Source organism: Notolabrus celidotus, chromosome 14 (assembly GCF_009762535.1).
Source record: "Notolabrus celidotus isolate fNotCel1 chromosome 14, fNotCel1.pri, whole genome shotgun sequence".
In the NCBI taxonomy this organism is placed as follows: Eukaryota; Metazoa; Chordata; class Actinopteri; order Labriformes; family Labridae; genus Notolabrus; species Notolabrus celidotus.
In genome coordinates, this window is record NC_048285.1 from 19,525,624 (window position 1) to 19,552,341 (window position 26,718).

Consider the following 26,718-nt stretch of genomic DNA (forward strand, 5'->3'; position numbering starts at 1 on the left):
TACAGTTTCATAAATGTCTGAAGGATTAGATAGTCAGTATCTGACCGACTGACATTTGCAGAGTCTAGAAATGTGCAATGAAATAAATACTATACATGACAGAATCACGCTTGATGTAAAATAAAATGTTTAAGAAGCCCTAAGTTTAATTTCCCAGCTCACAGGAAAGTTTTGCTGCACTCCTCTTCTTGTTGTGTCTATTTCTTTCTCCTATGATTGTTTGCCATTCCTCTACCGTCAACTCACAAATGAAAGCAGAATAAAAGTTGTGCACATTTTTTATACTTGTTACAATTGTACTTTAACTGATTTGATCAAAGACTTAAAGCTCCTGTTAGGAGTTTTTAAGCTGATTTTGAGACCATCAGTTTGAAGAGTTACTATTCCTATGAAGTAATTTTGAAGCCTAAAATGTGCCATGGTGTAAATGTCAGATGTGTTGATGAACAGCAACCTGCTTTAACAGAATTTGTTTGACTTCATTTTTTTCTATAAAGATTCTTGTGAGAACAGGAGAGTATTATAGGGTCATGGATTACTAAAATGAAAGGAGGACAATTGTTTTTTTTCATGATGTACTTCAATGGTAAAGAAAAGATACAGAGAGAAACGGTTTCTGCGTCAAACCGCTTCTTCACTGGCTCCTAAACATTTGCTCTCCCTGCTCTTTGTTTCATTTCACTTGTATATAAAAAGCCAACACATTATCAAAACAAAATGCTAGAAACTTGATTGCTGGGCCAGTAGAAAAAGCATGCAGGAACTTGTGAGAACTCATCTGTGCAGTCTGTCACTGCTCATTCAAACCTTAACACTGTTAAGGTTTAAATGAGCTCAAGACACTAGCTTGGCTGACACTGATCATTCATACACACATTAAACAAAAGTTGTCTGTACTTTGTTCTCCACTGATCTGAAAATTTTGCACATTTTTTCCAAACTGAGCAGGTGGCTAAGAGGTAGCAGCCCCTCTTCTGTTTACACTGCAACTGTGTATTATACTGTGCCTTTATGAAACATAGCCAAACTTCAAACTTTACTGTCAAAGTATGTAAATTGTTAACTAGCATATGTTTACAGATTCATTTTTACTTTAGGGGAACTTATAGAAGTTTCCTTTTCAGTCGTTTATGAATTAAACCAAAAAAGTAAACTTCGGCCATCTCTTCTTCTCTGATCTGTTCAAATCAGCGATGAGCACAGCATTGTAGCATATTGGAAATGCAATGAGCAGTAGCAGCTTGGGAACAGTTTTATGGGGAAGTGTGACATCACTGCTTCACAACTCTTGAAAAATTGCATCTCTCAAAATTTGGAGTTTACTCTATATTTCAACTGTATTCTTAAATTGCAGAATCATCCCTGGCCCTAATACTCCGCCGCACCATGAGTGAAAAATGTATGAGTAAAAAAAAAAAGAAGGGTGATACTGCTGTAAAAAAAAAAAAGAAAAACTTTTACAAAGGCACAAAATACATCAGTACAAACATAAGACTTCCTACTTTGCACACATATGTTGCCATGACTGAACATAACTGAAGGTCTTCACAGGAGCTTTGAGCCCACTTTTTGTAGATGATGGATCAAATGTAACGGGTGAAATAACTCAACAACTAAAGTTGTGAGTGTAACTTTGTGGACATTTGTAGAAGCTTTGTCTGATTTAGCAGGATATATAAAGTTTGCAGTTACTTAAGTGGCAGAATTGAGTCATAGAAGTACTTCATAAGTTTTAAACAATCTCTGAATATGACTTTTGTTCAGCAGTGGAGTTTTGTGATGTAGCTGTATCTCTGAGACCTCAATGAATCTCCACGGCAATAAAAAGTAAGACTGGGAAACAAATCATGTCTTACAAACAGCAGAATCAACCGTTATGTTTGTGTCTGAAACTGAGTATAAAGGTGTGTGCGAGTGTGTGTGTAATGTATGCACTGAATTGATGCCAGACACGCAAACAAACAAACAAACACACACACACACCACACATTCATGGTGTCTGCATTGCCACCCTCAGTGCATCCCAAACATGGGCTATCAGAGCTGCTTCAGTGCCAAGTGGTGCTGTTTACCAGGCAATTACAATACAAATAGAGTTGGAGGTGGTTAGGTAAAGGGGGGGGTGCTTGTGTTTGGGGGGTGAAGATAGGTACGAGAGGAGCAGAGAGGGTACGACGGGAAAATGAGAAAACACTGAGGAAGGCGAGCGTGATCACTTTCTCCCGAGCAAAACGCTGGGCCATGAGGGGCGGCGCTGACGTGCAAGATTAATTTAGCATCAGCCGTATCTACTGTTTATGTCAAAAAGAGTGTGTGATGGCATGTGTGTGTGTTTGTGCACCTGCGCGTGTGATTGTAAAAGTGTGGAGCATACGTGCGAACTAATCTCACACCAACAGGAGCTGCTTTTTGAACACAATGTTCCTTATCCGACAGAGACAAACTATGTGTGTGTAAGTGTGTCTTTAAAAGCATATGAATGTGTGCGTGTGTGTGTGACTTTTAGGATCATTGGATATCTGTGGGTGTGAGTGTGTGTGAGTGTTTGTGTGCGTATGTGTGTATGTGTGAGTGTGTGTGTCGCTGCAAGGCTGAGGGAAATCAATACACGTTATGACAGGAAAATGAAAGCGCTGCTCTGGGTTACAACTGAACACAGGGGGAGGCTTGGAACACACACACACACACGCACACAAACACACACACACACACACACACACACACACACACACACACACACACACACACACACACACACACACACTAACACACATATATATATTGCCAAGCTGCCTGCTTGTGATGTTGGTGAATAGAAAAGGGAGGCATTCCATTAGAGCTATAGACACACTCACACACACACATACTCACTCACATACACACATACTCACTCTCTCTCTCTCCTCTCTCTCTCTCTCTCTCTCCTCTCTCTCTCTCTCTCACTCTCTCACTTAGGAATAAACACAGCTATGAATTCCTCATGCACAGACTACCAGTGGCAACATGCCCTCCGATTAAACAACACAAACACCCTGGCGCACACACATACACATACACACACACATACACACACACATACACACACACATACACACACACACACATAAATACAGAGTTGCCGGACAAAGCCACAGTGGCATTGTGAGATTGGGGTCCCCCTGTGTGACAGAGTGTGAATATAAATAAGGCGAGTCCATTCAGGGCTCTGAAAGGGGGTCTGGTGCTGGGACCCTTCAGCCCAGCCTGCTTTGGCTGGAGGGGGATGGGGAGCCCCTCTTGCTCTCTGCCCGCCTATCAGGCTTCCTCGGGGGCTGCGATGAGCGCAGCACTGGGGAGTCTGGATGAAGCAACCCCCCATCATGACTATACCAGAACACACACCCCAAAAAAACACACACATTGATGCTTGTGCATGCCTCCCACTGAAAAAGAATATATTGAGTGTGTGTGGTTTGTGTGTGTGAGTGAGTGTGTGAGTGTGAGTGAGTGTGCTTTCATCCCTGGAGGGGCGCAGGTGATAGTGGGCCGATCAGTACTGCTGAGCAGTGTCAGCGCAGCAAAGGAAACCCTGGATGTGACATGAGGCCAGGAGGGCTGACTGATGAGTCTACACACACACACACACACACACACACACCACACACACACACACACACACACACACACACATACACAAAAAAAGCACACATAAACACACACTCTCACAAATACACAGAGGACCATTTATTAAAGACTGCCAGGGTACAATAGGGCAGCCAGGAAACCAAAACACTGGACCTGGTGTGGTGTTTGTGCGTGTGTGTGGACGCATGCACGAACGTGTGCACATGTGAGGAGAGAGGAGTCTCAGAGTGGTGTTGGTATCTCACCCAGAGAACAAAGATCCTTCTGTAGTGCTGCTGTGAACCCTATTTCTATACGTGTGAGAGTGTGTGTGTGATAGTGAGAGAGGATAGAACAGGGCCGCCTTGCATTATTCTTTTGTACTCTTGAATATTTTGATTTCTTGATCTTATTTCATTATACTTTATTAGACGTGGGTTAAAGTAATGTGTTCAATGTGCAGAATCACTAAAAGCTAAATAAATGTCAACTTGGTTTCAGTTTTGTAGTTTTTTTTCCTCCCTTTCCTTCAGGACGAGAAATAAAAGCAGGACAATCAGACAAGTGTTCATGTGGAGCAGGTGTCCCTAGATCCTGACTTTGGAGTGAAAATTGTAAATAACTGCACAAAACAATTCATTCTTTCATGGTAAAATGTGTCATTGTCACTGTAATTAGTTGGAAATGACAAGAACAAAAACATTCAAGCAATAATGTTCCACATCAACACCTCCAGGAGTTCTCTAAGAGGAGGACAGATCAAATGTTTTGACACAGACTGTCTGTTTTAACATTCACCTAGTTTTACTCCCTCTGTGATGTTCTAACCTTTAAATTTAGGGTAAAAAATGTATTAGAGTTATAAATCATTTACTTTAATGTTTATATTTTGTTATTGTTAATGTGAACAAATTAAAAAAACTTCCATGACTACCAGTTAGGCCCTGAAAAGACTATAAACAACATAATTTTGGATGCACCATAAAAAGTTAACTACATTCCCTCATCCTTCATGAAACTAAACTGCACAGACATTGTTTGCATTTGGCGTCTAGGCTCCACTTCATTACTCCTGTTAGATGTATTCTACATACAGTGATTTGAGGAGTGATGAGATATCATCTTATACCCCCTGGCTAGAGCCGGCTGGTAGATACTGGATTAGTAGTGGGGCTGAAAGTTTAAGCGCAGCACGGGTGCAGGTAGCGGTGGCATTGGCAAAAGCAGAGGAAGTGACTGGCAATTTTGCAGCTAAAACAAACTGGTATGTTTGTAAGGTGGTTGTGGGAATGATGCATGTGGAATGTGAATCAGTGCAGTTCTACTTGCTGTCTGAACTGCATCGCAGGTGTCGCTCCATTAAATGTATCAGGAGGCAGTTGAATAAAAAAAGGCCTCTCTGAGAAATAAGGGCAAGGGTACTTGATCAGACAGGACTTTTATGTGTGTAATGGCAGCACTGGCAAAAGGAAACATGTTGGGTGCATTGACATTCAGTTTTACCTACAAATAGCTCATTAAGTATTCAGGCTCAACTGTTGTCTGATGACTCATTCTTTGCCCTGCCTGACTTTGATGCGTCATTGTTGGATGTTGTTAGTGAGCACAATATTGTTAAAGAAAAGGGTGTGAAAAAGGCAAAGAAGTCAAATAATATGAGCTGTATCCTGTAAACATGTTTTTTTGTGAATAAACACTCATCTGTCATTCTTAGCTGTGTTGTGTGAGCTGTAAAATGTACATGTTTAGTTGTGGATGCAGGCCCCGTGGGTGTGCACTTGAGGTCTTTGATTGCATGTCTCTGTCACACTCCCGTTTCATTAGCTCCCCAGGACTCTGTCTGAGGTGTAATTTCATTGTGGAATAGGAGACAGAATGGGACTGGGGCGCGATCGGACACGTTAATTATAGTCTGACTTGCAGGTCAATTCTTGGGGTCTCCCCCAGCGCTCCACCAGGAGAAAAGATAGAAATTTCATTTGAATGATTTTCATTATAGCTCTGTCTAATACATAATTTACTCCCAGTTAAGTCCATGAGTTATGGCCGCACGCACACACACTCCCAGATACCCTCCCTCCTTCATACACATGACCATATACCCACATGCGATCACGTTTTCCACCCCTATGGAGTCTACAATTTTAACCAGGTAAGCGTGAACCCCTCTCTTGCTCCCTTTTGTGCCTTCTTCTCCATCTTTGTATCTCCTCTGGCTTGGCTGAAGCACTCTTATCCTTTCAAAACAAGAGCCTGATCACCTGCCAAGTTGTTTACTAGCATCCAAATGTGACGTTTCGGCTGTTCGACACACAGACAGAGAGAGATAGAGAGAAAAGAGAGAGAGAAAGAGTGACCCTAATCGTAGCGTCCCTCTCTGTTACAATTATCTTCTCACTCTGACATCCATCCCTCTCTCCTTCTATCTCTCCTCTTTCTCTGTTTCTCCTCCCTCGCTCCTTTCGCGGTCGAACATAATTTGAGTGCAATTAACTTCCCTTAAAAGCCCCGGCTGCTTTAAACGCTGTGAATTAGAGGGGAGGCAGACGCAGAAGGGAAAGAGAGAAGGGAGAGGTGGTGGAGACAGAGGGGAGGGTGAGGGCGAGGGAGACAGAGGCAATGAAAGAAAGGAGAGGAGAGGGTGAGAGAGAGGGAGAGGGAATGAAAGTCAATGTCACCATGGCTGGGGAGGATAGAGGTGTGTTTGACCTCACTAACAGAGACAGTAAAACACTTCAGCTGGCCCTGTTGCTGCCACTGAGTTGTCATTGTACTGTACCTTGTAAAATACTGAGGGGATCTCCAGCTGCTGTGTTGCACCTGTTATAGGTTGAGTGGTGATATATCTGTGTCGTGAGTACTAAAGCTACTGAAAAATGTACCATGACGGAAACTCAGCGAGACTGAATCCTGTTATAACTTGGACTACTCTAATAAAAAAATCCCAAACTGTGAGAATGTTCATTTTTGACATTCTTGTACTGTTTACTGGCCAATGTGCTGAAAAAATACTGTAATCACAAACATATTTATCATTATGGCTTAGATTTATGTGCAGCTAAAATGCAGGCTCTTGGAGCACAGTAATACTGAAATACAGACAAAACCAAATTTAGTTCTGCACTTGTTTTCAGATACAATTTAGCCACTGGACAATTTTTAGCCGTGTAAAATGCCATTGCTAAATGTCTTGGTTGACACATTTTAGTAAATGTAACTTAATTCATTAAAAATCAGTTTTGGGTGCGCCAAATGTACAGGGGGGCTGTGGTCCTGGCTGTGACAGTCACTGGTTAGGCCCCCAATCACGGCCCTTTGCTGCATGTCTTCCCTGCTGTCTGCTCCCAATTGCTGTTTGTCTCTACATGTTGGCCCTGTGATAGACTGGGTCCTGGGTGCACCCTGCCTCTCGTCCAACGACAGCTGAGATAGGCTCCAGGCCCCCACGACTCAAACAGGATAAGCGATAAAGATAATAAATGGATGGATGGATTATGTTGTTATTTCCGCAAACTGAAGACTTGTTAATTGTAAGTAAATCATAAGTAAATCAGCTGTGGAAGTAAGCTGGAGTGAAGCCTCTGTTTGAGTCACTGTTTACTGTTGGACTAAGAAATTCTTGAAACAGATGAATGGGTGTTACTGGGGGGTGTAATGGACCAAGACATGACAGTGTTTACATTGCAGATGTGAACGCAGCATAGAAAAAGAAGCCCTAGCTGGAAGTCATGTAACCTTATCCACAGGCAGCACCAGGGTTACTAAAAATGTGTCATCTGTTTCCAAAAGCATATATTGTTTGAAGCTGTCAGGCGATGATAGACAATGATTACCAATGGGTTCATGGCTTATTGGTTACTATTTCAACAAAACTCATTATTGGAAAACTTCTGATGTAAACATCCATCACATGTTACAGAATTTTTATAACACTTAAATTACTGTAGCTGTGTCCAACAGTTTTCCAGTCCAAGAAGGAGTAACTACTTCCTTAATGCTTTTTAAAGCTTGGTGACTGCTGCTCAGTGACCTCAGCCATCAGTTTGGTGTGTCCAACATTATCAGTAAATAGGTTCTGTTGAAAACACAGCAGAGTTATCCAGGGTACTTACACAGGGAGGGAAATAGAAAAAAAAGATAAACTGCCCTCACAAGCAATATTTACTCAATATAGAGTTTTTAAAATATGAATGATTTCAAATAGAAGGGTTCAGTCCTTCTATGTGCTTCACAAATATGTACAAATACACGCAAACACACACACACACACCACACACACACACACACACCACACACACACACACACACACACACACACACTTAACGGGAATGAACATCATGGGTCATTTTACTTTTCCTCCCTTTAGCCCTTTCCTTTTTCGTTTGTTCCCTCCTTCCATAATCTGTCTCTCTCTCTTCCTTCCTTCCTTCCTTCCTTCCTTCCCCCTTCTCCTGCTCCTCTCTCCCTCTCCCTCTCTCTCTCCTGTGAAGGTCATGCAATTGATTTTCCTCTGTCTATTCATTTTTCAAGACTGGCTTTGAAACGTGGGAAGCAGACAAAAGCCACACCAGCCCCTCCCCTTCCCTCCCTTACATCCCTCTCTCTCCGTTCCTCCATCCTCCACCTTCCTCTCCCCTCTCTGCTGGCCCTCACCGTCCAAAAACCCTCGGACAACAGGGAAAGAGTGGAGGAATGCGACCGCCACCCTCCTCCTCTTTTGCACTCCTCTTCCTCCTCTCCTCTTTATTCCTATTACATCAGTCCCTTCCCCTCCTCTTCATCCTCCTCTCCTTTTCAGCTGGATCTCTGACCACATTCCACTAACGGAATTAAAGTCATGCATCACACTTAAAAACCCTGCCAATGCATTGTGGGTAGACTTGTTCAAACTGATGTCCAAATTAGCATCGCATTTTCAGCCCTGGCCCCGCTGAGACTGTGTGACCTGCTTGTAGAAATCTCCAAACATTTAATAAATTACTCCAGATATCAGTGGAAGAAATGCCTGAGATAAGCAGAGTCTAATACCGTTCCCAGGTGGAACACGCTGAAATTCATTGTGCTTTTAAGTGCCTCACAATTTTCCGTGACCTTCGTATGGCTGCTGCAGGATTCTATGTATTTACAGCTATGGTTCACATTTGTACTGAGCGTCTCATTGTGGTGTAAGCAGCACACCTCACATTTGTCTTCCTGCTACACTTTCAGTTCATGCACTGGACAGCAAGGCTACCTGCACACATGCTTTTCTAAACAGCAGGTATTTTTTTTCAAGGCCAAGAAGCAAAACAATTCAGTGCATGTGGAGCTCAGTCAAGGCCACGGCTGTGTGTGTGTGTGTGTGTGTTTGTGTGTGTATGGATACACTCAGACATTCAGATTGTGCAGCACTGCATGCCTGATTAGATATCGATGGATCCCTGTGGATTTAGCCATGATAATGTATATTTTCTGATCAATGCCTATAGAAAAAAGCATACCATGTTTGTATTATACAATGTTTGATCTCTGAGTTGAATACTTATGCTTTACAGGAAGGTATTGCTGTAATATGGTGGGACACTCGTATATTGAGCTTTAATGGCGTCTAAGTGATAACTGAACCATAAAAACTACAAAGTACCTAAAACTTGTTCCAGAAGTTTCTACTGTGTGTATCTATTATACTTGATGTGTTGTCCTGTCGCGCTATTGGTATAAGCACAAAAAAAATGATCTCTATGCCTACCTTATCAATTTCTGCCTCAATCCACTCCATACATTACATGCCACAAAAGTCTTCTACAATCACAGAGCAAAAAGACAGGTGAAAATAATCATTAAATGTCTGAGCTCTAATTGGCTGGTCAGTGTCATGATGGTGATGGCCTACTAGGAAACAGAGCACTCGTTAGTGTTATTGGTAACACCTGGTCTTTTCCTGCTAGTCAGAATTTGGTTTGTGAAGAGGCCTCTCAAACTAACATATACATTTAAGAATATTGGTCATATTATCTTGCTACTACTCTTTCTGCTGTCCACCCACCCAAGTCAGGACACCTTTTCCATTCTTAAAGCACTTTTATTTGTTCTAGACCTTGAAAAATGGAAAACAGTTAAACAGAGCTTGAAAAGCAGGCCTAAGTTACTACTTCTTTGTTTCTTTGGTATTGTTTAGTACCTTGCTGATTAGCAATTTTCTACATTATAACCACTACTAGTCTATTATATGAGGCCTGAATTTTACAGAATGTTTGTGTTTACACAAGTGAACTGAATACTAAATTGAATGCACTGGAAACTGCAGCATCTTTCACCTTGAGACACTCTGCCTGGTAATTAGTCATTTATCTCATCAATACTATTTTTGCTTACTGCAGGGTCTGTTTTGATTGTATCTCAACATCATTTTAAATGATGAAAACCTCAATGGACCTGTGAGGAACTTTCTGTGTGTGTTGATTTGTGTGCCCCGTATATATTTGCTGATTTTCTACTAACAGTGTAAGTGGTGTTTTATTTGAAAGGATCACTCACTGTGAATATTCACTGTGGAAAATGTGAAAAAAAAAAAGAGGCTATTAATAGGCATTATAAAATTACAACCTGGATATTGCCAATATTGTTGATGTTCTGGTTTGCTATAGTAGTCATAAATAGACATTACTATTAATTTCAATTTGTTTCATGACCAGTCAAAAACTCCAAACAAGGGCTATCACTGAAAATGTAACTTTTCCTAAGGCCTAGAAGCTTTCTTACCCAAACTTAACCGACTTTCTCCATTTCATTACATTTACCTCAAGTATATTATGTGACCTAAAGATGCAGGTCATGTGACTTTTCCTCTTTTTCATGTCCAAAGGTATAAAGTCTAAAATGCAACATATCTCTATGAGATAAAGTCAGCGGTAATAAATACTTGGGTTGTAGGCGAGTAGAGATGTTAGAACTGTTTTAAAAGGGTGAGTCATTCACCACATGACAAATTACTGACCTTTCAATATAAATCAGAATAGTTTCCTTAGAGGATTTATGGAAAAAATATCAATAGCTGTTAATATCCAAAACTCGTGTACTGTTTTTTGTCAAATTGATGTGCAGCCATACTTTGGATACATTACCAAAAAATGCGTTACTGTTCAGAGATGTGTGCTTTCACTTTTGGGTCAGCAAACCACAAACAGTCACAAACCAACATGGCTTCAACATATCTGTTTTTTTTTTTTTTAACTCACATTACCTCTAATTGGACAAGAACAGGCATGAACACACACACCAGACACACAAACACACACCTCTAATTGTAGCTGCAATCGTTTCCCCTCAGTAATAGTAGCAATTAGACGGGCTTTATAATTACACTGTCCTCGTTATATAGTTAATTTCTGTAATTACAAATCGCACCAATAGTTTCCCTCCCTCTATGTGTATCATCAAACTGCCTCTTACACACACATAAACACATACACACACTTACACACAGTTCTACTTGACACCACAGTTTACTCCAACTCCCACCATCCTATAAAGGGTCTTTCTATGATTATATCACATGTATGTTTGCAGGCCTGCAAATGAACATGTGCTCCAGTCACATACAGCAGCACAAGTAATTACGTTCCCTAATAGAGGACTGGGTAATTGTTCTGGCTCACATAGAAGATTTTTTTGGCATGGGGTGTCTCTGTGGGCGGGTGTAAATGGGAAGACTGTTACAAATTGCTTTGAATGAAAAGAGAGATGTGAGTCCAAAATGGGTTTGTCTGGCTGTGTGATTTTCTCATAGGTTGAACTGCTCGATCCTGAGCTAGAGATGATCCATCCTACCATGTTTGATTTACGTCTTTACATGCTCTCCTTTACCTTCAAAGTTTACATTTCTAAACAATTATAACAGCAAACTCTAGTCATGACAAACCCATGCAGGGTTTTTATAATGAGTAGTTTGCAACAATATTCCCCCTAATTCAAACAGTTCTTAGCACATTTTTGTCCACATAACAAGAGTTCCATATCGTCTTTTTTTAAATGATAATTGGATTTTTACATCAAACAATGTGTATGAATATGGAAATTTGAGGCTAAAGTACTGTTCCCAGCCTTCTGCAGCCAAAATCGCAAATACAGTGGGGAAATTTCACTAGGAATTATGATTTAATTAAATAATCAATTTTTAGAATATACCAAGTCCAAATAACACTGGAATCAGCCCATAAAAAGCAGAAAAAAAACGTCCCCAAGTTACCAAAATCCCAAATTCTCAGAGAAATTAATTAAATTGTACTTTACTGGAGGCATGACTGCAAAGAAATGTGATCGAAAGATGCAACTGGACCCAAATTATCTTTGTCTGGTGTGGATTGAAGAAAAGACAACGTTTGAAAATGGTTCAAGTTAAGTTAAAATGTTTGTGTTAACTAAGGTTTTATGTGCTTGCTTCATAAATGTACAAACAAAAGAAGAGAAAGGAAAGCGATGAAGAGAAAACAGCCAGAGGTGAAGTCTCTGGAGCGTTCTGAAAGCTGTTTGAGGCTAGCTTGCTATATCTAGCATAAAGCTGCTCTATTGCTGCTTATACATGGCAGACACACCCTCACTACAATCGTTTAAATGACGGTGACAGATTTTATTTGGAATGATAAACTTCTTGTATGAACTCTGAATTTAAGATTTAAAATCTGGTGCTTCAAAGGTGTTTCCCTTGTACTCACCTTTACAGTTGCTGGTCTCCCTCCATCAGTGGGCTCCAGGGCGGGTCTCCCTGGCTGCAAAGGTGCGCATGTGCAGGTAGCTTATGGTCAGCCGGATTACGGAGGCCTTGTCAAGCTGGCTGTGATGGCGCCGGGCAAAGGCAGCATCTTCGCCAGCTCGAAGAACTCAAAGTTCTCCTTCCCCCGCCGTGAACGAGCCCATTACGAGACTTCTCTTTACGCAGGTTCTGAAGACTGCGGAGGGGGAGGAGGAGAGGGTGTTTTAAGAGTAGAAAGAGAAGAAGGGGGAATGTGGGAAAAGAACAGAAAAAGGTCATTGGAGAAAACAGTTGAAGGCAGGGAGAAGAAGAGAGGAATAGTCTGAACCAGTAAAAGGAATTGCATAATGGCCCTTTACTGACCACCTGTAGATTGAGTCATGCTCTGTATAATGACATGAGCCCCGATCTGGAGACCTGATTTCATAAATACATATGATGGTATTGGCTGCTGCAATTCCACTGAAACAATCTTCATCCTGCCCCGCCGCAGATTGGCTTTGTAATCACAGTCAAACTCTCTCCTTCTGTCTTTTTGAGCAGAGTCCTAATAATGCCATTTGCTCCAAAATCCATATGTGAACACACACTTACAATCTCTCACTGCCTATCTCTCACTTTCCCCTTCCCTCCAACCCTCCTCTCTCTCCCCTTCCCTCCCTCTCTCTCTCATCTGGTCCCGGGCTGGTGAGCTGAAGCCGTGATTGAGGGATCAATAGGAGAGGGAGGGGCGGAGTGACAGAGGGGGGCCGGGGCTCAGGTAGCCTGTCTCCTCTGATTGGGTATTGACTCTCCTCAATGGGCCTGAGTGGTGGAATTATGTTGTCACAGCCACTTCACAATTTGGTGTCGGTGCTGCGCTGGAATAAGTGTGTGTGTCTGTGTGTGTTCGTGTGTGTGTGTGTGTGAGAAAGAGAGCCAGAGGAGCAAGACGAACCAGCCTTTCTCCCTCGTGTCTGTGTTGTTGATTCTCATCCCATGAAAGACCACCACCAGTGGTGTTTGTGTGAGTGTGTGTGTGTGTGAGTGAGTGTGTGGATACAAGTGAAAGCAAAGAGAGCAAAGAGAAAGAACAGAACAAAGAAAAGGCAGTATTAGTGTGCGTACATTCGTTTGTGTCTTAATCAGCTGACACAGCTGTTGTATTTCTCCCTGCTTTTCTCTAATAAGGGAAAGCTTTGTGTTTTTCTGTGTTTGTGTGTCTGTGCGTTTTGCCGTGTGTGTGTGGTGTGTGTGTGTGTGTGTGTGTGTGCGTGCGTGTGTGTGTGTGTGTGTGTGTTTGTGTGTGTGTGTGTGTGTTGGTGTGTGTGTGTGTGTGTGTGTGTGTGTGTGTGTGTGTGTGTGGTGTGTTGTGGACTCATGCGCCATCTTCTGTAACATCTCATTATTATCCGCCTCGACCCCAGCCACCGAGAACAATCAATACGCCTCACATTGATTCTGCTTAGTTTTTATATCCGCCTGTAAATGACTGCCCATTAATAATTCCAGCCAAATTTACTTAATCTCCTGCTAAGGGGAGGGGGGATTCACGGCTCTGACAGGATTGGCAGGTGGCAACAATACAGGTTTATATGTGGCACCAAGGAGATCAGACGTACGTCTTTGGGATTGTGTTCATTGATAGGAAATTCTTCTTCAGGCTGTCAGTGTGTGCAAGGGTGCTAATGCATGGATTTCACCTTCAGGAGATGATTCATGGGCATGCACGCAGGCTTATACAGTATCAGCTTTAGGGGTGTGTGTGCATGTGTGTTATTGTGTGTGTGTCATGTCTCACCAGGGCAGGGTGTGAGGCTGGCCAGTAGTCCTTGTAGGAAATCCCACTCCACACTCACACACTTCCCCTCACTGACAACGGCATGTGTTGCCATCCTTCCCCCAATCACACGCCGACGCCGACGTTAACGAAGGCTCTGATTGGCTGACGGGGTGACAGACTCAGACCTGGAGATCAATGAGAGACAGCAGAGGAGAGAGGAACACAAGTCAGTAAACAGTGCAATGTTGGTTCATCCATAAATGTTAGAGATCATGTTAACTACATTTACATGTTACAGCACATTGTCCGTTTTTTGAGATGTTAGATTAACTCTAAGGCCTTTAATTCTTTAAAAGCCTCTTTTTTAAATTCAGAAAAATAGTGACATTTGTTCTCCATTAACAGTCTTACATTCAACCCATTTAAATTGAAAGAATGGAATTTGTATGCCCAGGTGAAAACTCATCTCAGGAATTAATCTCATATAACTGAAAATGTGTGTATAGAATGTGCTTGTCAAGACCGGCAGCCCAAGTGTATAAAGAAAGACAGACAGACAGAAAGAAAGATAGAAAGAAAGAAAGAAAGAAAGAAAGAAAGAAAGAAAGAAAGAAAGAAAGAAAGAGACAAACACATGTAAAGAAAGAAATAAAGAGAAGGGGAAGAAGTAAGAAAAAACAGAGGAAATATGGAGAGAGAAAAAAAGGAAACAATAATAGAGAAAAAATAAAATAAAAAAAAATAAACAGAAAGTAAAATGAGAAAACAGAGAAAGACAGAACTACAGACAGATATATTTAAGAAAAGGAAGAAAAAGGAAAAAAGGAAAGTAAGACAATGAAAGAAGGAAGACAGGGTCAAGGTAGTAAAGAAAAAGGAAGAAGGGGAGAGATAAATGAAGAAGAACAAAGGAAGAGGAAAAAGGAAAGGAAAAGAGAAAAGAATGAAATAAATAAAATAAAATAGAAAACGAGGGGAGAAAGCAAGAATAAAGGAGGATTGAAAGAAGGAAGAAAGAAAGCCAAGGAGTAAAAGAAAGCAAGTGAAACAGCAAGAAAGAAAGAAAGAAAGATAGATATAAAGAGAAAAAGGAAAGAATAAACAGAAAGGAAAAATTAGAGAAAGACAGAACTAGAGACAGAAAGATTTAAGAAAATGAAGAAAAGGGAAAAAGGCAAATGAAAAAGAAAGCAAGAAAAAGAAGGATGGAAAGAAGGAAGAAAGAAAGCCAAAAGAATAAAAGCGAGAAAGTGAGAAAGCAAGAAAGAGAAAAAGGAAGACGGAAAGAAAGAAAGAAAGATATAAGGTTGCCAGAGAGGTATTAGGTACTGTACGCTCTTCCCCACATAAAGGTCAGGGACAGTTCCCAGGGTGCTAGACATAAGAGAAAACACTAAGCCACCTTTGAAGACACAATTAAGCTGAAAATCACAGATCACCAAATGTCCCCTTCCTCCCTGAGAGGATATTCAACCTCGTCTTCAACAGGACTTTAAAGCTAACAGTCCACTGCCAACTCCTCCACATCTACTGACACCTTCTGTGCGTCTCCAACACTTCCCTCCTGTGGTACAAGTTGCCAATATTCTTCCCTGTCCTCAAAGAGAGCACATCTCCTCACCCCGTCTCCCTCCCGTCAGTGCTGTGTTGACATTTAAGGGCTGGTGTGGCCCCGAGCACACCCGTGTCATGCCTTGGGCCTGAGATGCCCTCTTCTCTCTCTTTCTTCCTCTCACTCTCTAACTCTCTCTCTCTTTGGCCCGCCTGGGTAAGCACAATCAACTCAGCAGAGCTTTGCCGGGGCAGAGGAAAATGAATTATGTCTCGAGTTTGAGCATGGCTATGTTGACCATGGCTAAGAGGGGTCAGCAGAAGCCAGGCAGGTTTGGCAGATATCATTCACAAATCTAGGCTAAAATGGCCAACGATAAATGTATGCAGGAAAACTTCTTGGACCAATTTCAAAGGCAGAGGAGTCGATGTGGGATTCAACACAGAGAGAAGCTGTTAAAAGGGGAGGTCGGGTCATACGCTTACCTTTAGTAGTTTTCCGATATAATAACAGAGCAAAGTTGTATTTTTTCTGCTGCTAACACAGTCCAGCAATAGAAGACTGGCCTCAGTGAAAACTGAAGAATTAGATTATCTACCTCCTAATACCTCCTTCAACTTTTGATTAAGGTGTATGCATTAATACAGCTCAACAATGGACACCCAGTACTCACTGAAAAGATTAGCTAGCAGCTCTGTATGGCCGTACTTCAACCGACTGTAAGGAGTTCTATACTGGTTCTAATACAGAGTAAAATCAAAGCTGATGTCTCTTTGTGACTTATACAAGCATACGAGCCTTTCAGGAGTAAGATTATGTATCTTTTTCTATGTTTTTTGTGGATGAAGTCTCAGCCGTCAGCTGATATGGGCATTAATTAATTTGGCGTGTATACTCTTTCTCTGCAAACCTCTTTGCAACCTGCCTTCAGTCCAGCTCTCTCTCTTTATGCAGTGTCTGATTTTACCAGTGCCATGTGTATTGTCACTGATTCCTGCTCTGTTCTGTGCCAGGGAGTGTTTGCTGCTGCTCTCCCTGCCTTGGCTTTTCATGTATGCAAATGATAGAGGAGCGGAGATGTGCTCTCCCCTCCTCTGGCGTTGGCATTCCATGTACGCAATAGGAAGGGCAAGGTGTCACAGATCAGAGCCATACTGCCAAATATTTATTATTGCATATGCATTAATATATTGCTTTGACTCTCTTGAGATTTTTGGTCAATAAACACTGCTTAGCATGTACAGGACAAAATTGGCAAAGTGAACATGTTAGCTTTTTCACATTGTAGCTTTACACAAAGCAGTGCTAAGACCGAAATGCATTTGTAGTTTGAGAAGCAGTGACCAATCACATTTCAGGAGGCTTTGGTGTAAGCAGGAATCTACTCTGTGGAGAGCAAAAGCACTTTGTTACAATGACATCATGACTCTCAGCAGCAGTAATCTGACAACAATTTATTTACCTCTCTAAATTAATATCTTAATGCAAGTACTGTACAGCTGACCAATCTTTCTCACTCAAAAATTTCAACTTGAGCAACAAACCTGCTTGCCGTTATCAAAGCCCATCAGCGATTAGGTTTCCTGACTGCCTGAAATGCATCAGAAATTATAAAGCCAACTTCCATTTGACGACCATTACAAAAGTTGTTGTCTTCCCCCCTTTAAAGACCAGCTAGTAAAAACTATCATTTTTACTCTAACAAATCTATTTCAGCAAACTTCAGACCTTAAAACTGTAAGTAAAGCGAAAGAAAAAAGTCCCCCTTTGTTGGGCTGACACCACGCACAAGTAAGCCAGAGTGAGGCCTCTGTGTAACTCACAACCTACTGTTGAACTGAGTCCTACCAGAACTTGAAAAAGGTGAACGTAGGCTTCCTTTGGGGAGGAAATGGACGTTGCAGACGTAAACGCAGCAAAGACAAGGTCTTGGCTAGAAGTCATTAATCGCTAGCCACAACGGAATTACTGAAAAGTTTGCCAAATGTCCCTCTGATCGTCACACAATGATAGATGATAATTACCGATTGGTTCAGAGATTGGGCGAAATATGGAGTAAAATAAATATCATTAAAACTCTCAGGACTTTTGTTGAGTGTTGAGCTGTTGGCTGATTGGATGATGTCATGTCTTGTTGGTTATTGTTGCTCTTAAGGTTGATTTTAGAGGATTTAGATTGTTCACAATTGATCACCGTGGAAGTAAATGTAAGTCAGCAACACACTGGTAATGATGCTTATCTGATCAATCAGGGTAATTTTCCTTTCCCAGTCTTAACCTCTTCCCAGGGCACCTCCATTGACAGAATATTTTGTCCATGGCTTATGTTTAAGGCTCCGGCTCCTCTCCTCTATAGGAAACCTATATTTTTCCTCTAAAGCTTCCAGTCTGCAACATTGACAGTGCTTTTATAAAGAGTGTAGTGAAGAGAAGACAGGGTCGAGCAGAGGGCGACACACCTCTGTCTAACAACTTCACCTTTGTCACCTTCTCTATCTCACCTGCTTAAATGTACCACATGCCAAATTAGGCTGTGTGCGGTGGGACAGAGGGATCAAAAAGGAGACACAGGAAGAGGACAATTTACCCTCAAATTTTCACACACACATACACATGCATAACCTTTTCCTTCCCATACCTGTATGTTTATCTCTTAATTGACCCTATCTGTGCTTATCTAATCTCTCCCTCCATCTTTCTGTCTCAAGCTATCTCTCCATCTCTCTCTCTATCAGAGCAGACACAGGGGCGTAATGGACAGGGGCCTCCACAGTAATTATTCAATCAGCCTCATAACCTTGTCGCAGGTTGGGCGGCCCATTAATGCACTCACCCAAATGGACCCCGCCACTTTGACTGCTAATGCTCTGGCTAGCTAGCAGGCAGCGACAACAGGCTGAATGTCAGAAGTGTCATCTGGACCGAGAGTGTGAAACAATCTGATGAATAGAGCTGAGTCGACTCATTCTGCAAAGGCTCAGTGGGAAATCTATGGAAAGGGAAAGTGTGACTTCTTAGAGCACTGAGTGTGAAAATATACAGCACCCACAGCTGTAGGGATCAACCTGTATCAAGTGTGACCGCAGGTGCTCACAATGTGTTGCTGCGCTGCTCCATATTCATTAGTGTAGTGTATGTGAGTGTGTGTTTGAGACCCCTGCCCTATAGAGCCGTGCACTTTTGGCACAGCCTCAACGGCAACAGAGCGGAGGGCACTGCGGCGAGCGTTCACAGCCGCTGTTTGCCGTGCGCTCCCTCTCTGGCTGCTCGCTTGGCTCCCGCTCTGTTTATTTTCAGCGGGGACGTTTAATTAGGGCCTCCAGCTGTCAGAGGTTCGTTAGCGTGCCCCTCCTCTCCCCGTGCCGCCCCTCCCCGCAGGGAGTCAGGGGCATCAGGCAAATGAACACATTTAAGTCAAACAGCACGCAGACAGACAATAGCCCCAGTGCCATGCCACCAGCTCCCCTAGGTAGAGACATGGTTGTTTTATGCCTCATCTCCTCAACCCCTGGGGCCCAATACAGAAGCTGGCCAAGACTGTGAATGTAGAGGCAGAGAAGGGCTCATGGCCCACTGGAGACCACATGCATGCTGTCATCGTGCAAAGGTGAGGAGTAGGAGCAAGCTTATGGCAATGTGAGAGGATAAGAGTTTGACTTTTGAGGGATTTTGTGATGTTTGACAAGCTCTGAGGGGTTCATTTACAAAGGAAACTACAAGAAAGTGCGTTCGGGTAAATCATTCACCTCACACTTTCCATCCAAGTTGATTAAGTAGTGTTGAAGAACTAGAAAATAACTTAGAGGCCTTATTTTAATGGTTGTTAGCCTTGCTAGCACCTTGCTAAACGGCATCCCCGGAGCCTGTTTAGCGCTAACTCAAACTTTTCATCATACCCTCTTCAGAAGAAAATCTCTTGCAACCCATGCAATGTGTAAATATTATTTTCTTCAGCCTTATTTATTGAAAGGAAAGCTGAAGAAAGACAGAAACATGTGGTGAAGAAAAAGCAGGGACAACACACGCTAAAGAGTCGGATGACAGAGTCAAACCGCTGACCGATGCGTCTGGGAATATCTCTGAAAATGAGGCGCTTGCTCTACCAAGCAAAACCAGCACCTCCCTGCAAGCCAAACAGCAGCTCACAAGAGCATTAAGGGACTTTTTATCTGCAGCTTGCAAAAACATAATGATGTCACCGCTCACATTTGTTCTAGTATATTTGTGAGACAGGATGCTGCTTTGGCTTCAGCATGTCACCCAACTCACCTCTCTGCTCCCTCTCTTTTTTTCTGACATCCATGAGTTATCTGAAAATACTCACACTCCGACTTTAGTTTTCACCTAAGTTCAAAACAGTGTGAAGAAGTTTTTTTCAGTATTTAGTGGCTCTCTTACAGCTCTTTTTTCCAGCCCCTACCCTTCTTTAATTATCTCCAACCTAAGGTCGAAGTGGAGTACACATACAACGACGATGTAGATATTCCTGTGAATAATATTTGATCACATAGGGAGCGCTCGATATCATGGAAGATGTAGCAAACACGGTTAGGAATAACACGCACAGAATATTTGATGTAGCTAGTTTTCTATCTGGCCTTTCATGTTGTTGAGTAGTTGTAAATGAGTGTCTGCAGAGTCCAGGGAGATGAAGTTTGGTATTCTGGTTGGAGGGCTGAAAACTACTTATCATGCATTACGGCCCTGGTTGGACCTCAGGATTTGGAAGTCAAAAGACTTTTTAATGTACAATTTTTCAGCTGCTGATCAATCGACAGCTGCTGGACATGAAGATCTTACCCCCCTCCTTCTCTATCAGTATTCCTTATTTCGACTCGCTCGGCATTCTGCTTTCGTATCCGAGCGCCGGCTGTGGTTGACCTTGACGACTCTGGATCATTCCCAACCCAAGGTTTCTCTCCAACTCTCAAGGGCCTTGACGGTGGCCCCCCCCCCCTCCTCCATTCCCCTTCCTCTGCCTCTCCCATCATCCTCGCCCCTCCATCTCCACTCCTAACCCCCTCTTTGCTCCTCCCTGGCCCCTGCCTGGGTCATTAATTATCTAATGGAATCAATACGGCGTTAGATTGGACCAGAGTGACCCCGCCCGCCCCCAGGTATCTCTGCACTGATGAGGAGGAAGAGGAGGGTGTAAAGGAATGATGATAACAACCAGCAGCGTACAGTCACAGCATGGAGTGTCCCTAAACTGGAAGAATACAGAATAAAGAGATCAGTGATAAATAAATGATAAGAAAGGGGGTTGGATGGGGGGCGGATGGGGGATGGAGGGAGCGTAAGTTGAGGCAGAGGTAGAAAAATCAGAAGTGAGCGAGAGAGGGAGAGGAATGATAGACGGATGAAGACGCACATGAAAAAAAGGAGAGAGAAAGAGATTTGCTAATGTTCACCCATGGTAATCAATATCTTTCTCCTCCTCCTCTTTTATTACAGAGGGCTTTGGTGAGCACGCTTTGATGTCCACTCCTCACGGGCGTGGAGCTACGCAGAATCCAATCCATGCCTGTCATAATTACCATCCACCTCAGCCCGAGTACACACAAAAGACACACTGCACTTCACCTTCACTGTATGAAATATGAAGTTCAAAGTACCTGCACTAAAAATCATAGACGTATTTACAATATTTGCCTGGAAAATATTAAAGGCTGGCAAGTGAATTCTCTGGAATAAAATGAATGTCATTCCACATTCAATTACGAAAGTCTATAAAAAACATTCAATGAACATAACAGGTTTATAAGTGATTCAAGGAAGATGAAGACTTGATCCTTAAAAGTGGCATGAGAACTGTAGAGGAAACGCAACAACTGAAGTGGCTTCTGGGATGACTAAATCTACAAAATTATTCAAATAAAATATTGAAATATACGATTAACATTCATATGATTCAGACAGTACTGAATGTTTTATCTTTAACCTGCTATCAGATGTAGTGCAGTGCATTACCCGATAAGTGAAACAGCTCATTGATAGTATTTTATCAATTAAATGTTATCCTTCCACAATAAAATGGTTTACAGGAGCCACTAAATTGCAAGAAACTACAAAATAAAGTTAAGAACATACCTTGCAATAGATTAATTTAAAGGTACAGATTAAATAGATTACATCAAAACAGCATAAGAACATAAATTGCTTCAATGGTATCTGTGTGAAAGGCGAAGCTCCGGGTTAATCAAAGTGAAATAAGTCTGAAATAATGTCTTGGTACTTCCCCCACCTCCATGTCAGACGAGGCTTGAGGATGAAAGTGGGTCTAACAGAAAGGTCAATAATAAAAGCCTCTCAAGGAGGGCACTCAACATATTCATGTCAAGTTTTCAAATGTTTGCCAAATTGCAAAAGTTTGTTGTGTTGAACAAACAGAAAAAGGTACAAAAAAAAGACAGAAAGTACTCTCTGTGAGTGTGCGAGAGGCGGCTAAGTGGATGCAGGTTTCTCTCTATAAGGCAGAAGATGGTAAATCCACAATCCACTCCCGCAGGCAGAGACCACATCAGCACTGACCTCCAAATAACCACAGGCCAAAGCACAGCACACAGGGTCACTCACTCTCTGCAACACACACTCAGATAGAGTGTGTGTGTGTGGTTGTGTGTGTGTGTGGTGTGTGTGTGTGTGTGTGTGTGTGTGTGTGTGTGTGTGTGTGTGTGTGTGTGAGTGTGTGTGTGTGAGCACGGACTTGAAAGCAAACTTTCATTCTGCACAGCGATGTCCACATGCTAATACAGACACATCAATTAGCAGGGTGCAGAAGTCAGAGTTCAGAGCAAAGTCCATCTCTTGATAAGAGTTGCGCAAGTTGTGTAGGTGTCTTGTAGCACCCTGGGGACACCCTGATCCCTGCAGGCCTTGTACTAGATTCCCACACATTGCCGAGGGCTTCTTGCTTTGTTTGGATATTTGGAGAGTTGGTGTTAATTTATCAAACTTGTGCTTTTAGTCCTGGCATAAAATTAGAAAACAAAAGAGGAGGGAAATAGACAAAATCTTAGCACCTGATCTTGCATCCGACTGTGATTTTGGATGCCTTCACATCTTGTGCGCGTCACTAAATAACAGCATGTGTGTGCGTGTGTGAGAGTGTGTGTGTGTGGATCCCTTCAGGCCGGTGTGTGAATGACAGCGGGGGTTATGTAAGGAGCCACAGCGGGGCCGGAGCGGACAGTCCGAGCGGAGATCAGGTCAGCAGAGTGTGACACTAAACACATCTCCCTGACACTGCGCTGACACCCTCTGTCACAGACCCACACACTGTCTGTCAATGCTCCTCACACACACACACACACAAACACACACACACACTCACATGCACGAACAGAGCCAGAGCAAGGCGTGTGTGAGCGGCTGTCTATCAACACAGCACTGACCACCTTCGTGTGTATGTGTGTGTGTGTGTAAGAAAGCAACAGAGAGAGACAAAAATATCAGAGGGGGAAGGAAAGAGGAAGCGAGGGAGCTGTGAGGTGTCTGTCTACCTGAGAGGTTGTCACAGAGGAACGAAAAGTGACTGTCTGTCGGCTGAGATACATTTAAAAATGACTGATATTAACTTTATCAACTCCTGTGAGACTTATTTATGTAAAATGAACTCTAACTGGCAAAGAAAACCAGATGTTATCTCGCAAGATCATCAGAAACGTACGCCAGGGCTGACAAAATAAAAGCACCCTCATCTGCCTGCCCTTGAAAAAACACTCCAGCTACCTTATATTAAATTTTTTTCAACTTTACTTTTTGTCTGCCGTCTTCAAACAGAATTCTTTACTGCCAACAATTTCACTTTTCACAAAGTCATCCAACTCAGAGTCTGTCACACAGTCGCCCGCTGGCATGAAGCGCAGCTCCTTAAAACCCAAAAGCCAAAAAGAAGAATCTCACATCTGGGTCTAATAAAAAAGGCCTGAAGCGAGGTCACGACCAAAGCGCCCTGCACATGCGAGAGCTGAAACGGATGGAGGGGCTTAGAGGCTCAGTGGTCCAGGGTATAAACTGTACCACGGACGTGTGATGACACGGTCTCAACCTGTTTCGTGTCAGCGCTTCTGCATACGTTTATGGCTGCTGTTTTCAATCTTCACAGCAGAGATTACAGTAGACGTATTAGTTAGATAAAAAAATGTTACATTCTTGAGAAAAAGTCGACTTTGTGGCAGTTAGTTATCGCTAAAACTGTCCATTACATAACAGCATGTACAGACATAACTCTTTTCACTAATAGTACCGTTTTGACACCTCATCCTGACACCTGAGAGAGTGATTCGTGCTGCAGGTAGTTATTTGGTTTGAATTCATCCCGAGCACCTGCTCTCTCTGCAGGTGTGTGTGCAAATGATGCTGCTGGGCGGTGTACCAAACACAGCCGTATTTATACAAAACACACATCACAGATTCTGGATAAACATTCAGGGAGTGTACTGCAAATATACTCAACACGAATATGGACATATGGATGGACACATATGTGCAAATGCAAGCAGGGAATCTTGAAGAAAATTAGACACCAACTTTGCACAATCTCATGCATGTTGAAATTATAACACAGTGCTCCATGCTTCTAGGAGTCTGACTTATACTTCAAGAGCCAACCTTCAACTATAATAACTGCAATTTATGAAAAAAAAAGAGGAAAAGAGGGAAAAAAAAACACTGGAATGAGTAGGTGATGGTTCGATGTTATTATTTACTCCACAGCAGCAGTGAACACTGTGCGTTTGTCACACTCATTCTGCCAATTTGGACCACCTGCTGCAAACACCCTGAAGGCAGCGAATGTTGCAAAGCCAGTAAACTGTGACCAATTCTGCCTCTGCAGGTTGAGACGGACACGCAGCCCCGCTCACTCTCACACCCGCGTCTAAATCTCAAACTCCAACACACAAACACACACGTTCACCCGTGAGAGTCTTAGGCTATTATTGCATTTATTACCAGACGTACATACACGTAATTATACGAAAAGCAAGGGAGGAAATATTTGCATTGAAAATGTCTTATCAGATGTGTTACATTGATGGCGTGCAGAGGGATGCTCGAGGGCTTTTGAGGAAAATTTGGACTAATCATCCGATCAAATGCATCATTAATGTAATTTATAAAAAATGCATTATCATTACGCCTTTTATGCTAAAATATGCACACTTAACCACGCATTTTGTGTTATCAAACATGCCTCACACAGTAAAAAGAGACTCGAGCAAGTAAAGGGAAGGTTAACTTCAAAATAAAACTCTTACTTTCATTTCATTATTTATTCCTCAAGAGGATAATATGTCTATTACTTTCTGATATCTGCTTTGATGCTGGTTGAGTCATATAAATATTAAAGTTGTGCAATGAATTTGTTCTGACTCTGAAGTTACCAACACTGCACAATTGTTTTTATTTTCTATCAGAGAAAAAAGGAAAACTCCTCAGGGTGTAAATCTCAAACTTCCTCTTTCAAGACTTTCTAGAAAAAGATATCAAGAGTAAATTTGTGCATCAAAAAAAGCTTTCATTCAAAGCTAACTGCAAAAATCTGACAAAATGTGACTTCATAACTTTGTAAAAGTCTTTGTCCAGCATGTGTGCGAGAAAATCAAGTGTGTGTGACCCAGTGTGTACACTCATGCGTGTGTGCGTGTGTAAGTTGTTAGATCCATTATCTACTCACCTGACGGGCATTTCCAGCGTTCAGTCTGCTGCTGTTGATCTGATCCACTTTGTCTCTCTCTTCTTCTTCCTCCTCCTCTTCCTCTTCTTCTCCTCCTCTTCCTCTTCTTCTCCGTCTTCTTCTTCTTCTCCTTCTCCGGAGCCCCTGCTCTGCCCTGGCAGTGCCCCCTCCCCACCACCAACACAACACCACCACCTCCACCAGCAGCACCTCAGGCTTAAACACAGCAAACAAACACTGTGTGTGTGAGCCAAAAGAGGGAGGGGGGGGAGCTGGCTGGGACGGGGGGCAGCGTCAGTCCCCTCACTTTCACAAAAGCTGTGGCGGTGCAGCCGGACACATCGCGTGGACTCCCTGTTCGCAAAAAGAGTATGTGTTTGAAAGAGAGAGAGGCAGAGTAAGAGATGGAGAGAGAGAGAGAGAGTGTTTGTGTGTGTGAGTGGAGCTAGCTGATGTAGCTCTCCCTGGCTCTCAGACTCACTTCAGCAACACTCTGCTCCGCTGCTTCTTGGAGATGGACTCGGATTAGGACACAGCCAGTGTGAGAATCTCTCTCGCCCTCTCTCTCTCTCCTGTCTTGCTCTCTCTCTCTCTCTCTCTCTCTCTCTCTCTCTCTCTCTCACTCTCTCCAGCCGGCATGCTCCCTCCCACCCTTCCTCTCTCCCGCTCACTCATTCACTCTCCTCGCTGAGCTTCTTTCTTTTCATTTCCTCTTGGGAAAGCCGTGCACACCAGTTGTCTCTGCCTTCAGCTGCTCTCTCTCTCTCTCTCCCTCTCCCTCTCTCTCTCTCTCAGTCACTAGTAAATATAAAAGGCATGCTTGTACAGCCCCTCGCCTCAGTCTCTCCGGCTCTCCCTCCCTAACTCGCTGTGTCTCATGCTTTCGTTTACCCCCACCTTGCGGTACCCCCCCCTTACTTTCTTTCTCAGTGTCAAAGCTGCCTTTCAAATGCTGATTAGCAGCCGGAGTAAAAGAGAGAGAGAGAGAGAGAGAGAGAGAGAGAGAGAGAGAGAGAGAGAGAGAGAGAGAGAGAGAGGGAGGGAGAGAGAGAGAGAGAGAGAGAGAGAGAGAGAGAGACAAGGGATGACTGAAACAAGTGGGAGATTCCATCACATCCACATGGATTGTAAACCGTGACTCCTGTCCTGACACGCACGCACACACACACACACACACACACACACACACACACACACACTTATTTTTATATTCTCTAAGGAGATAATGGACATGAGGTGATCCTAGCCACTAATCTTATCTGAAAAACTCTTATGTTGTGTGGACAACATGTTTTGTACTTAAAGTCATTAAATAAATTAAAAAGTCTATTACTGGCCTCTTAAACACGACTCTGACTGTGGAGTGTAGAGGCAGAGGGGATGTGACAGT

General features: G+C 42.7%; 1 protein-coding gene across 1 annotated transcript in view; it reads right to left on the minus strand.

The window, feature by feature from the left end:
- npas1 (neuronal PAS domain protein 1) overlaps positions 1 to 25,628 on the minus strand; it is a 42,886-nt gene extending 17,258 nt beyond the window's left edge. The window contains 8 exon segments of the mRNA XM_034700407.1: positions 12,178 to 12,194; positions 12,313 to 12,355; positions 12,358 to 12,417; positions 12,420 to 12,497; positions 12,500 to 12,531; positions 14,116 to 14,134; positions 14,137 to 14,282; positions 25,329 to 25,628. Of these exon segments, the coding sequence (XP_034556298.1) occupies positions 12,178 to 12,194; positions 12,313 to 12,355; positions 12,358 to 12,417; positions 12,420 to 12,497; positions 12,500 to 12,531; positions 14,116 to 14,134; positions 14,137 to 14,209 (322 nt within the window). The 5' untranslated portion in view covers positions 14,210 to 14,282; positions 25,329 to 25,628.
- Between the last annotated feature and the right edge of the window lie 1,090 nt (positions 25,629 to 26,718).